Genomic DNA, 14558 nt, shown 5'->3' on the forward strand with positions numbered 1-14558 from the left:
AGTTAGGAAGACTATTTTAAGAGTCTTTAGGAGTTGTTTAAATAATAAATGCTGAAAAGTTGAAAATTTAACTGGTGGTTAGGAATAAAGGATTATTCTGAACAGGCCAGGAAGCAGAAATATCAATGAAAGAGACATCAAATGTATCAAATTTTATCCATTGGAGCAAATGATATAGCAATTTATGGTGCTTCTTTATACATTAAGTGGATAAATTAGCCACAGCTCAACAATTTCAATTCTGATCTGCCTTGGGTCATCTCATTTTCTTGAAGATCCATCCACTTCCCCTTTGATATGATTCTTTTTGTATCCAGTTTGTTTCTAATTTTAATGTTGCCACTTTTAATGCTTACAGCTTTTGATAGTTTTAATGCTCTAATTGTTTATATTATTATTTATAAAGTTGTAGGCCATCCAGAGCTGCTTGACAATGAGATGGGCAGTATATACCATGTTTCCCCAAAAATAAGACTCTGTCTTATATTTTTTTGAACCCTGAAATAAGTGCTTGGCCTTATTGCCATGCGCTCAAAAGCCCAACTGGGCTTATTATCAGGGGGTGTCTTATTTTGGGAGAAACAGGGTAAATGTAAAAAATAAAGAAAAAAAAATGGACAATATATGTAAATATAATGACAGATGATTTATTCAGTGGCTTATACTCAGCTCTTCAATAATATTCCCAAACTACATCATTTAATTCAGTTGTTTTAATCAAGGAACAAATACTATTAATTATTCTGATGACCAGTTTTAACAAAGTCTACCCTTGAAAATCAGAAATTCTGATTACTACTCAGTCCATACTACAGTTTACCGTATCTGAATGGAATACAGTAAACCACTGGAACACAAAAAGAAGCAGATTATTTGGACTCCTGACAGGCCGACACAGGGAAATTACTGAATTAGTTGGGTAGGACTGGTAGGATTTGAATATGGGTACCATAACAATAGGGGCAGAGAATCAGGATCATACATTAAATTGCAGTTCAAAAGATTTATTGCTCAAGCTATACACAAGAATCTACTTAACTAAAGTTCAATATTAAATTGGCACCAAATAATTCAAGAGACGCTGGACTTATACCATTTGTGGGAACATAACAATGCCAAGCTAATGATGCACTTAACTCCACCCCCAGCTCTGCCTGCTCTTCTCCTTCACATAGCTCTTAAAAGCTAGGTCTCTCAGTGGCCTTTAATAACATCAACTACAATATCTTCCTGTGTTGTCTGAGAAGGAAACCATTCTGCTCCATTAGTTCCCAAGTGGCTGATTTCAGGAGCTTATGAAAAAAGGTTCAGCATTCAGGTATCTCTATACAGCGTGTTCCAGAGTTTGATTTTCTCTCAACCCCAGATGCTTAAGATTCAAACAAAGCACAGGACAGTTAGCTTATTGCACAAACTGGCAGAATATGTAATTAAATTTAAAATCATGTAGCATGTAGAATAGCAACCTTGTTGAAGGAGAGTTAGCATGACTACTACAGTGGTAAATTCTGTTTCATTAAACCGCTTAAGTTCTTTGAAAATGTCAAAAACATGCAGATGGAGGTAATCCTAGTGATACCTGAATTTCAAAAAGCTTTTGACAAAATTTCTCTACGAAGACTTGAGAAATTGGAATAATCATGGGATTACAGAAGTGATCCTCCAATAGACTGGTAACTTGTTGAGCAACGAAAAGCAAAAGGAGGAATAAATGGTCATTTACAAAATAGAAGTAAGAAGTAGAATCTTCTTTCTACTTCTATCCAGTAAATTAGGAAAAGTTTCAGAGGAAACAAAATTATTTAAATGATGATATGGGTATTTTTAAGATCACTTGTTTTATGCTTCCAATTCATACAGAGTATTGTTGAGGTTCTCTTCTACCTAGATATCTGGCAGCATAGGACACAGAAACAAGCATTCCTTATAGGAGATAAAAATAGCCTCTTCCTTTAACATCCTCTGGAAATTTATTAAAACTATAGGTAGTCCTCACTTAACAATGGTGAGACTGAAATATCCATCACTAGGGCAATATCACATAACCATGCTGCTTAGTGATGGCAGTTCTGACACTTCCAGCAGTCCCCAATTATCATCGCCATAGTTAAACAAATCACCACAGGACATTAAATGAGGATCTCATTGTGGCTGTGACTTCCAACTTCCTGCTATCTTCCCGATAAGACTTTGCTTGTAGCAGTGGACAGGGAAATCACAATCACATGACCATAAAAAATGCAATGCTCGGAAATGTGTACCAGTTGCTGAAGGCCCAGATCACAATTGCATAACTGCAGGGGTACTGTAACAGCCAGAACTTCGAGGACCAGTCATTAAGTACCACTCATTAAGCACTGTTTTTTTTTTAATTGAAAAAGTTTTACAATTACATTTTCTCCCCAATTTCCCCCCCCCAGCCCCCCCTAACCCCCCCAGCCCTCCCTAACCCTCCCCTCCCCCCGGACTTCCACAGAATATAATCCAAATCAAAAACATATTTTATAAAACTTGAACCCCAAGCACTGTTGTATAGTCAAATGGTTGTGGAATGAAGAGTCATTGATGGAGGACCAACTGTACTTGAACTCAACAGTCTTCAAGGAATAATACTGTTGTCTTAATGAGATCAGACATGATCTATTGTTGTTGGCATTTATTATGTATATGTGATGACCCGGGGCTGGGCATAGAAGCAAAACAGCCAGAATGAAGGCTTAAGTCCCCTGTATTGCTCCAACTTTCCTCCAAAAGTCCCACTGTTCACTGCAAGTCCAGGAACAAAGCTCTAAACATGCACCTCCAATAGTTCCTGGCTGCTATTAGTCCAGAGGAGCAGCACAGTTCTGAGAGCAGCCACAGTTCAGGGAATTTGGTTCCAAGGAGTCCTCGTCACAGTAAGAGTTCACTGGGACTGCAACACAACCCGGAACAGAACTGGCTTGCTGCGAACTGGCACATAGCTAAGCAAAGGCAAACAATGCAAGCAGGGCAAGGCAAGGCAAACAGGGCAAGGCAAGCAAAGTATCCAGATGTTGATAACAGCACGTGAAACTGGAAAAAGGCAATGCTTGTTCCCAAGTACCCCTCCCAACAGCATCTCTTTAAATCTCATTCCCCAGGTGAGTCTTGTGAAGAGGGGTGGGATGCCCTCCTCCCAAGTTGTTGGGTCACCCTGTGCTGATCCCACCTCCTCTCCATTCTCCGTGCTCTGGAGCTCCACTGCCTGCCCTCTCCTCCCCCGTTTGGTCATCCTGCGCCCTCTCTCCTTCGCTGGTGACCCTTCCCAGGCCCGAGGGACCTGGGATTGTTTCGTCCTGCTCCTCCAGTCGTTCCTCTGTCAGCCCTAGCTCCATCTCATCCTCCTCCTCAAACCCAAGCTCTAACAGGGTCATGACAGTATAAGTAGTTGGTTTACCACTTAGAATCAATTGCAATTGAAGCAACAAAAACTAAATATTGTTTCCATATGCTTTTTATCGGGTTGTGATTTTATGTTTTATGACTATCAGACTGCCATTAAATATTCAGACTAGGTGGAAAACAGGTAATAAGACTTGTAGCGTGTATTACAAGCAGCTGCCTTTGAAGAAACTTGGATGCTTCCAGTGCTCATTTGAATGAAAATGAAGTGCTCATTTGCTAAATGAACATGACATGTTTAACAGTATAACTGCTGTCTACTGTTTTGTTTCCAGTCCAATTCAAAGTGCTGCTTTAAAGCATTACGTGGCTTGGTATCCAGGTACCTATGAAATCAACTATCCACCCAGATTCATCTTGCCATGTGCATTTACATATCAACTATGCTAAAGATCAGAATCACACAAGCCACGGTATTTCCTGTGATACTCTAGGGAAGCAAAAGTTCATCTTTAACAAACAGGATAGGAAGAATATTGACACCTTTGAACACTGAAGTTGGAGAAGTCTCCTGAGTATACTGTGGAAGAAAACTGATAGATGCATTAGGTCCGTGATGGCGAACCTATGGCACGGGTGCCACAAGTGGCATACGGAGCCATATCTGTGGGCACACGAGCATTGCCCTACCTCAGTCCAGCATGCATATGTGCGCTGGCCAGCTGATTTTCGGGCCTTCCGGGCCCACTGGAAGTCAGGAAATGGGCTGTTTACGGGCCTCCGGACCGCCTCCGGGGGGGTGGGGAAGGCTGTTTTCGCCTTCCCTAGGCTCCTAGAAAGGCTCTGGAGCCTGGGGAGGGCAAAAAATGGGCCTACCGGGCCCACAGTGCCAAAAGCGGGGGGAGAGTGGGGGGGTCATGCACACATGCGTGGGGGGACGGGACGCATTGAATTATGGGTGTGGGCACGCGCGCGCACAATCCCCCCCACTACCCCCCGCTTTTGGCACGCGATGGCAAAAAGGTTAGCCATCACTGCATTAGGTGAACAGTCAGCTCTCTGGAAAAGACTCTAATGCTGGGAAAGGTAGAAAGATAGAGGAGAAGAAGATGACCAACAACTAAATGGGTGGATTGAATTATGATGGCAATCAATGCACATTGAGAGACCTGAAAGAGCAAGATAAGGATTGACATGAAGAAAATCTATGTGGTTGCTAGGAGTCTAAAACAATCAATCAATCAACGCTAAGAGTTTCCATTCCCTGGAGATAAGGGCAGTGAAACCTTGACACATCTTCCCAGTGGCTTTCCTTTCCCGCCCCGCAACAGCATATTACCCGAGATATGGAATGCCTCCACCTTCTAGTCTCCAAAATGATGTTTCACAGAATGAATAGATGCACTGATGACAATGGGCTGACTTAATTAGGCTAGATTTACACACTGTATTCTGTTTTGCAAACCACCTGGAATCCTTTAGGAAGTGTATAAATAAACTGACATCATTCTTACTATGAAAGTAGTACATATGACCAAAAACAGAAACATTCATTTTAGGACTAGAGAAACTTTTTTCACCTGGCTGCACAAGGAAACTCAACATCTCTGTCTCGATAAATCAGAAATATTTTCCCTCAACACTCCTCCCCCTATTGCCAATATGCTACACAAATCAACATACTGCTATCTGGATAGATTCAATTGTTTTAATGGGAGGGGTTTGCCATTGCCTTAACTGACTGCATTCTTTGCAAGCATACCTTAACTGAAATGCAGCTGTAATTTCCTTTTCACTTGGGATATATTTGTATATATTCCTACAAAAAAAACATTTCATTATTTTTTTCACATTCCTTTTCCTATTTAGAGCTGCAACATGTTTGTGCTTTGCATAAATCATCTGTAGGCTTTTAAGAAAGATCACAAGAAAGGTTTAGCAAAGGTCACTGCTAAACCTTCATATATCAAAATCAGCCATGGAAGTGTCCACTAGCTTTAGCCCCAGTAAGCCATAAATTAGCAAAACAGCATCTGTGACCATATTGGCAATCACTAACAACCATAAGTATTATTCCATAAAATTAGAAGAAGAGCAGATACAATTCTGCAACCTTTGCTTTAATACACTAAGTGGAGTGGCAGGCTTTGCTTCGTAACAGATGATTTCAGCATTATTAAAATATTCTGAATTTAGATGGGCTGGGTATTCTTTTGTAGTAAATCCAGTTTTGTAACATCGTATTTCATGAGTAATACTACTATTATATCCGTTTGGAAAATAAGTCATGATGCAGTTTGACTGATGACTGCATAAGAAACTACATTGTAGGTAAGGTTTACTTTGCAATTAAAAGCCATGTAGTACAGGTAGTCCTCAACTTATAACCACAATGGAGCCCAAAATTTCCATTGCTAAGCAAGACAGTTTTAAGAACATTTTGACCCATCTTACGACCTTCCTTGCCTACAGCTGTTAAGTAAATCACAGTTGTTAAGTTAGTAACATGGTTGTTAAGTGAATCTGGCTTCCCATTTGATTTTGCTTGTCAGGTCACGAAAGGTAATCACATAACCCCGGGAACGCTGCAACCATCATAAATATATGCCAATTTCCAAGCATTTGAAATTTGATCATGTGACCACAGGGATGCTGTAATGGTCATAAGTGTGAAAAATGGTCGTAAGACATTTTTTTTCAGTGCCGTTGTAACTTCAAACTGTCACGAAATGAATGGTTGTATGTCTAAGACTACCTGTATTATCATTAACACAAGTGAAATTGTCCCAGAGGTCCTTGCTACAATGAGGCCTGCACATAAATACAAATATACCTTTCCTAATGCCATATACAATTTATAATACTAGCCTCTACTTTACTACCCAAAAGAAAAGGTATATAAAATCACAGCCTAATTTCATTCCCAAAATGAAAAAGAAAAAGAAAGAGTTACCTATCTATTTCTGACCATTATATTCACCTTAGTTCTTAAACAAAACTTGCAATACAAGAATTATGATGGAATAATAAGGTAAAACGTTAAATATGTATCAACTCCAATCTAAGAAAGGATTCTTACTATCTTTTAACATTCAATAAATATTAAAAGGGTACAAGAACACCAATACAAAATAAGCCACAGAGACCTGAGCCTATAATTTGGCAAATTATGAATTAAATTATTAATTTAAATCTGTTATTGGAGAGATTGTTATCATCAATAGAAGACCAATACAAAAGTAAAGCAGGTTTGTAATACCATTTTAAACAGGTGTCTCCAATCTTGACAACTTTAAGACTTGTGGACTTCAACTCCCAGAAGTCCTCTGGCTGAGGAATTCTGGGAGTTGAAGTCCACAAATCTTAAAGTTGCCAAGATTGGAGACCCCTGATCTAAAACAATCTAGCATTTACCACATGGCAATAAGGTATCGTTCAAAGGACAACAAAGCCATTGCACTGCAGCCAAATTGAGTTATAAATGCATAACTCACTTGTTAACCCATATATATTGGTTATCCTCGAAATGTTTCAAAATATTGGTCATGATCTAAATATCGTATTTTTTGGAGTATAAGACGCACCTTTTTCCCCCCTAAAAGGAGGTGAAAAATTAGGTGTGTATTATACACTGAATGTAGCCCTGCCCGCCCGCTGGCCCCCACCCTTTGGCTCTGCCTCACAGCAGTTACCTCCTTGCAATCAAACAGCAAGAAAAAACAGCTCCTTTCAGCTTCAGCACAATCTAATTAGCACAAGTTGATTGGATTGGCCTCCTGACTCTCAGCTGATTTGCTCTCAGCTGTTTTGCGCAGGGCTCTGCTGCTTGCTGCAAAGAGATAAATTGCTGGAGCAGATTTTTTTTCCCTTGTGCTAATGAAGCTATGCTGAAAATGAAAGTAAAGTAGGCTGTTTGCTGCAGCGAGGCAAAATTGCTCAGAGGCAGAGGGAGAGGGAGATTTCTTTTTCTTCTTTTCCTCACCAAAAAAGGTAGGTGCGTCTTATACTCCGAAAAATACGGTAAACCAACTGTTATTTGGGACTCATGTGAGCCTAGTTGACTCCTGGAAGAGAACATTATATAAATTAAGAAATAAATTAATTATTAAAGTTAATCAATGGATTTGTGAAGATACATTTTAATAGCTTTTTATTCAACTGAAAAATAAGAAACCACAACCTAATAGGGCTGTGTAACTGGGGTTTAAAAAATCAGTGTGACCATTACATGACAGCCAAGAATTAGGGCTTTCTGTAGATATCTTGTGGTTATCTGTACTTTTGATGCTCAGATTTGGTAATCCTACAACTACACAAATTGAATTAACAAATAACTGTCCATGATTTATACTGAACTCTATTTGTGCTTTAAGAATTTAAGTTTAATTTTTCTTATATACAAAACCTTCCCTTCTTTCCACATGTGTCAACCTGTCCTATGTCATTCCATTTTAGGCTAATAAACCAATTTTTATTAAGATGAAAAGTTCCTTTTCATGAAATAAAAATTATGTTATCAATAGCAACTCAGTTGATGCAGTTTTTTTCTAATAATTTGACTCATCAATAAAAACAAAATCTTATTTCATCTATACAAACACAGTCACACATGCCAAGTTAAAGATAGCTGACAATTCATCTGAAAGGTTACAAAAGGTTACAAGAGGGCATGTTTACTTTGAAGATTATTTTGAAAGGAAGCTAACACAGACAGCCTTCTCCTCTCAAAAAATAATTGGAGTAAGAAACTAGCATAAATCATTGCTGATATGGTATTTTGGCTTCACCATTATAATTCAATAACTACCTCACTTAAATGTATTTGCTTTGTAATCGGCAAAAAAGTAATACAATTGTCAAAGAACAAGATATTCAGGATCATGTTTTATTAGTTTAATTTGGCTATATATTAACTCAAGTATTCTGCTACAGCTTTCGGTAATAAATAAAACAATACCAAAGCAAAACATTGTCATAGCAATACATTTAGCCCTTGAGTGCTAATCAGAGAAATATATTCCATGAATATTTCTCTAATTTTTCTGTTATTTTCTTTTGCTTAGGCAAGTGGGCTGATTTCGGCCTTGTGTAGTTTACTTCTCTTTTATCAGCCACAGAAATCATCAATATATTTTAAATTTAAAGAAGAAACCCCTATTCAGAATCAATTTCAGGACATATTTTATTTGTGGTTGCAGACCCAAACTCTTTTGAATTTTTAGCAATGTCTATGCCCATAGCACCATTTTTAAACATAATCCCCAATACCACAACTCATGACCTAAAAGAAGAAAAGATTATATAGGAATAGGAGGGAGAGAATTTGTCTATTTCCTTCATCAATTTCTTAAGGAACCTGCAATGATTTTCCCACTTTAGAAGTAAATTATTTCAGGGGAAAATGTTGAATTAGTTAAACATTAAATTCCAGCTCTAACCTATACCCATCAAATACAGGACCTGAAATAAAAGGGTGAATCAAAAAGAGTAGGATTTTCAAGCACCTACTCAACAACCTATAGATATGAGCTACATTCTTTCTCAAAATAAATAATGTTTTACTGCCAAAGAACCCATCAAGAACCTTTCAAACAATGAACAAGAATGTATCTTAGGATCCTATCTTACCTAATCTATACTAAAGCCCTTTCTGCATTTATCAACCAAATTAAAAAGAACATGTCAAGATGCTCATCTCCTAAATAGAACATGAATAACAAATGAAGACAAATATACATGTCCCAGGATAATGTCTATGGAGATTCTCAGTCATCCAGGTCATGTTTGTCCCAAAGGTGCTTTTTCAAAAGGCAACTGGAACTTTCTGGTTTTTCTTTGAAGAAGTTTCACTTCCCATCCAAGAAGCTTCTTCAGCTCTGACTGGATGGTGGGGAATGGAAGGATTTATATTCCTTGCAGACAGCTGGTCATTTGCATTTGTTTAGTGAGTCATTAAGGTTTATGTTTCATCAGGGTCACCTGAGTGGTGCAAATGAGTGTGGAGCCTTCTTGGAACTGTTGAAAGGACTGTGTTGGAGATAGAATATGTCATATCCCTCCCCCTCTGTTGAGTGAGGGATGTTCAATTTTGACATAGCCTCTTTGACATGGCCTCTTTTACCCCCCTTTCAAACCAGTGGTCCTCTCTGTCCAAAATGTGGACTTTGCTATCTTCAAAAGAGTGGCCTTTGTCTTTTCAATGCAGATGGACTGCTGCTGCTGAGTCCTGATGTTCTCCTATATTGTGCATGTGTTTATGATCCCAGAATAATGTTGCAGGATCCAGTCTGGATCAGTCACTGGGATCAGAGGTTTTGTCTTCCGAGCTTTCAGACTCATGCTGGAGCCCTTCTTCAGGGAACCTCTCTCTAGCAGGAGAAGTTCCAGTGACTGACACAGATTGTATCCTAGATCATTAATCCACCAAAAAAAAAAAAAAAACAACCAGAGGAAAGCTTCATTTAAATATCCCCTTAAGGCGGCACCTGAAAATCTTGTCAGAATTAGGGTTGCATCCATCATACTTTAAAAAATACAATATTTATATCAATGGATTTTAAGATTAAAATTGCGTCAATCTCAGATAATATACTTACACATTTTGCTAGCAAGAGTGATAACTCATTTAAATATATTTACAAATGCACTCTTGCCTAAATTCAGGGCAAGATTACATGGTATTCTCTACAAAGCATAGTTTGGTTTGTAAAGTACCTTGCTTATTCTTCTTTAATGCACATTATTGATACAAATGTAATAAAAGCCAAGCAGGATCCATTTCTAAGTTTCATAAACAAAAAGAGAAAATATTTACATACCAAGTTTATTACATTGAGCGGGGCTGTAAAGAACAAGTAGTACTTAGCATGTGATGAAGCTGTAGTGTTATACCGCAAGCTATAAAACTATAACTGTAAATTATAACATTACAAATACAAAAACTGCAAATTACAACATTACAAACACCTTAAATTACCAAAATGATCATTCCAGAGCAACAGTGAACAATACTGTTACCAGGAACATCCAACTTGGCTACACATATCTTGTTTGTTCTGTAAAAACTAACACATTAAAAAAAAAACACCAACAAAGACTTTAGAGCTAATTTCAGCATGCATAATTAAGTCAACAGCTAAATTAAAGAGGCATGTTCTAAACTGTACCATTGCAAAAGCATTTCTTAATCTATCCCAACCAGTTTCCATCAGCAGTTTGACCCCACCCTCCTATTGTTGCTGCTTTAAGTAAAAGGTCACTTTGTTCTATCACATGACTAACATAGATGTTACTCACTAACTCTTATCTTTCTAATCCCCTCACTTTATTAAGTATACCATACAAACAAATTCAGCACAGCTTATTCCAGTACCAAAGCAATAGATAAAAAGCACTGTTCTAAGAAGCTGTATAGATAAAAGCCTATTAAACTATAACATATTTTCCCACTATAATTTTTGCTACAAATTATCTGATGAAGATTCATATTCCCAAATCCAAAGCATAACAAAAGATTTCTCTTTGGATCTAAGACTGCAACTTAACAAAACTTTTTTGAGAGTTATCCCACTGAACTGAGAATTCCTTCTAAATATACATCCTTAAATTCACTCAGCTAATTGTTTCAATACTGTCTGAGAAGAAAATTAACATCCAGGTAAAATGAAGGCTATGACAAAGAAAAGAAGCTGTTACACTACAGAATACCTTGCCTCTGAGGTGCAAGAAGATTGCTAGTTCCACAAGCGGTAGTAGCTTCAATTCTCACTTAGGAAAGCAAGACTACAGGCAGTGGTTAAAAGGTACAATAATTTTGAATGTTGTAACCAACTTTCGGTATATGAATGAGCCACCTATATGTTTTCTGGAAAATCTCAGACACACAGAGGGTTCCAGGACAATCCTGAGTTCTCGGATGGATCCCACAATATTCAGTCCTACATAACAAGGCCAATCTCTACACATATAAGTGCATTCTCTACATACAAGTGATATTGCATCAACTGTCAAATCTTAAACCTTGTGTGTCCCATTTCTTCAAAAGAGGGACAAGGCAGGAAAAACCCCAAAGCAAGGCAGAGCGCCATAAAGCCAAACTGCCTTTTTTTGTCTCCTCCACCACCATGGGGAATCTCTACCCTCCACTATTAAGATGATTCCCTTTTTGGGGGGGGGAGGATGCCACACCCACAAAAGATTCAGAATGACAACAGCCCCAAGGACGGGAAGGAGAGTTTTAATTCAGAGCAAGCAGCTCCTGACCTTGCTGCTCATCCCAAAGGAGCGCTTACTACTCAGGAAGCTCCGGTTCAGCCAGGCGAAGATACCAATCTGGTTTTCTCCAAAAGCGTTGAGTAAGAACAATTGGGTTTAAAAAAAAAAAAAGAAGAAGAAATCCTCAGCCCCACCCCATGCCCAAGAAGACGAAGCTTCCGTCACCTACAGACAGCAGCATCCCCTACGCCACGAAGCTTAATAACCTGCCACCAAGTCACGGGGCCCCTATAGCTACTTAATATATGTAGTCCACAAAACATTGTGCGTGGGGAATAGACTCGGGATCGAGTGTGTGTGTGTGTGTGTGTGTGTGTGTGTAAGAAAGGATCGATCTTTCTTCTTTTGCAGGCATTTTTTCCCGTACGTGACCCTGTTTAACAAACCACCACCGTAAAGGCAGCATTTTTTTCAAGCCAGCGCTTGCAGACCAAATGGCTTTCACCCCCCTTCCCAGGTTGCGTGGGACACGTTCTCCTGCCGTGGCACTTTTCAATATATATTTATATATATTGAAAAGTGCCACGGCAGGATATATAGATTAGATAGCTAAATGATAGATAGATAGATAGATAGATAGATAGATAGATAGATAGATATAGATAGCTCTCATCTATCTATCTATCTATCTTCTATCTATCTATCTCTCTCTCTTCTATCTATCTCTCTCTCTCTCTCTCTCTCTCTTCTATCTATCTATCTATCTATCTATCTTCTATCTATCTATCTATCTCTCTTCTATCTATCTATCTATCTATCTCTCTCTCTCTTCTATCTATCTATCTATCTATCTATCTTCTATCTATCTATCTATCTATCTATCTATCTATCTCTCTCTCTCTCTTCTATCTATCTATCTATCTATCTATCTATCTCTCTCTCTCTCTCTCTCTCTCTCTCTCTTCTATCTATCTATCTACCTATCTATCTGAGATTTGATCAGCCAGTTTCTGGTCCCGCTGTGGATTCCGGGGCAAGCGGCGAAGCAGCCACCCGGGGCAACCCCTTCTCTTTCTCTTCTCCTTTTCCCTTCTCCTTCCCCTCCCCAAACTCCGGCCGGGCAAGAAAGAGCCGAGGCGAGGCGAGGCGGGGCGGGGCGGGGGTGCTCCGAAGCCTCTCTCACCGCGATGACGTTGACGAAGGTGGTCTTGCCCGAGTACTGCAGCCCGACCAGCGTCAGCTCCATCTCTTCCTTCCAGAAGAGCGACCGGAACCAGTCCAGCAGCCGAGACAACAAGGCCAGCATGGTGGCAGCGACAGCAGCCCAGCCCCCGCGTCTCTCCCCCTGCGTCCGCCTCGCCGGCTCAACTCGTTCCGCTTCGCCTTCTGTCACCACGGCACCGACTCGACTCCCGGCGGCTGCAGCTGTTCCCCCTCTGTGGCTCCTGGCGTCCGTGGGTCATATGACGGCTTTGGCGTGCCGTAGGACAAGAACGGCTCCCGTCACTCCGGCTTGCTCGGGGATGGCCTCACAGCGGCCTCTGCCGGCAGCGGGGAGGCGCTACAGCCGTGGAAGACTTAAAGGAGGAGGAGGAGGAGAGGCCGAGAAGGGGACGGACAAGGACGACTTCCTTTTAAACTCCGCCTGATAAGATAGCCGAGGCAACAAAAGGAGACGCGGGGAGAGCCGGGAAGGCAAAGCTGGTCTGGGTTAAAAAAAAAATCTGCTCTTTCCCACCTCTCCGTTGCTTCGGTTCAATAGTCCTGCCTCTAGCCCCGATCAGGAAGAAATTTGAGCCAGAATTCACTTTTTTATATATATATAATTTGATTTATATGCCGCCCTTCTCCGGAGACTCAGGGCGGCTTACAATGCGTTAAACAATAGCCTTCATACTTTTGTATATTTTATACAAAGTCAGCTTATTGCCCCCACAAACTGGGTCCTCATTTCACCTACCTTAGAAAGGATGGAAGGCTGAGTCAACCTTGAGCCTTGGAGAGATTCGAACCAGCAGAAATTGCAGGCAGCTGTGTTAATTACAGGGTGCGTAGACCACTGTACTATCAAGGCTCCTTGAAGCAGTGGTGAAATCCAATTTTTTTTTTACTACCGATTCTGTGGGCGTGGCTTGGTGGGCGTGGTGTGGCTTGGTGGGCGTGGCAGGAGAAGGCTAGTGCAAAATCTTCATTCCCACCCTACTCCAAGGGAAGGATACTGCAAAATCCCCATTCGCTCCCCACTCCTGGGGGAAGAATATTGCAAAATCTCCATTCCCATCCCACTCTGGGGCCAGCCAGAGGTGGTATTTGCCGGTTCGCCGAACTGCTCAAAATTTCCACTACCGGTTCTCCAGAACCTGTCCGAACCTGCTGGATTTCATCCCTGCTTTGAAGTGATTCTAAGTGAAACCTTGATCCTGGATGAATGTTATTTTGTTTGTGCGCCCGTGCTTTTGAGTCAGGACTAGCAATATCTCTAAACATTTCATCTAGATTAGTAAAACACAATAAAATATAAATGTTAAAAAGATCTATGTTCAAATACCAATGTCGGCCAAAGAGATTGTAAAAAAAATGCTTTTAAAAGGCTCTGACGATCCCAGCTGAGCCGCGCGATTGTCAGAAGCTTTTTTTTTTTACTTTTAAAAGCAATGCTTTTAAGAGTAAAAAAAAAGATTGTGCACCACAGCTGATCACCCCCCCTTTGCGCACTGTTCTACTTACTGCATGCCTCCTTTTGGTGTGCAGTGCACGCGCACACCTCACATTTGGTGCGTGGTGTGCACTGCGCATGCGCAGCCAGCGAACCGGTAGTAAACCAGTTCAGATTTCACCACTGGAGTTACCCGTGCTATATTGGGGAAAGACAGGATGAAGATTGCCCTTTGGGCCACTGTGACATATCTCCACAATTCTTTGCAGAACATATTTGCTCAGAGTTAGATGAATCTAGATCAAATAATGCCTTATGACTCAAA

At 40.2% G+C, this 14558-nt stretch overlaps 1 protein-coding gene across 2 annotated transcripts in view; it reads right to left on the bottom strand.

Annotated features, from left to right (window-relative positions):
* The window catches only part of ARL8B (ARF like GTPase 8B), a 34535-nt gene extending 21406 nt beyond the window's left edge, over positions 1–13129 (bottom strand). The window contains exon 1 of one of the 2 annotated variants that reach the window (XM_034431649.3): positions 12761–13129. In XM_034431649.3, coding sequence (XP_034287540.1) covers positions 12761–12883 — 123 coding nt within the window. In that variant the 5' untranslated portion in view covers positions 12884–13129. Of the gene's footprint in view, positions 1–11625; positions 12721–12760 lie in introns of those variants that run through there. The other variant, XM_087887906.1, reaches the window with a different exon arrangement.
* Between the last annotated feature and the right edge of the window lie 1429 nt (positions 13130–14558).

The sequence above is a fragment of the Pantherophis guttatus genome, chromosome 2 (genome assembly GCF_059756535.1).
Source record: "Pantherophis guttatus breed Tessera chromosome 2, ASM5975653v1, whole genome shotgun sequence".
Taxonomy (NCBI): Eukaryota; Metazoa; Chordata; class Lepidosauria; order Squamata; family Colubridae; genus Pantherophis; species Pantherophis guttatus.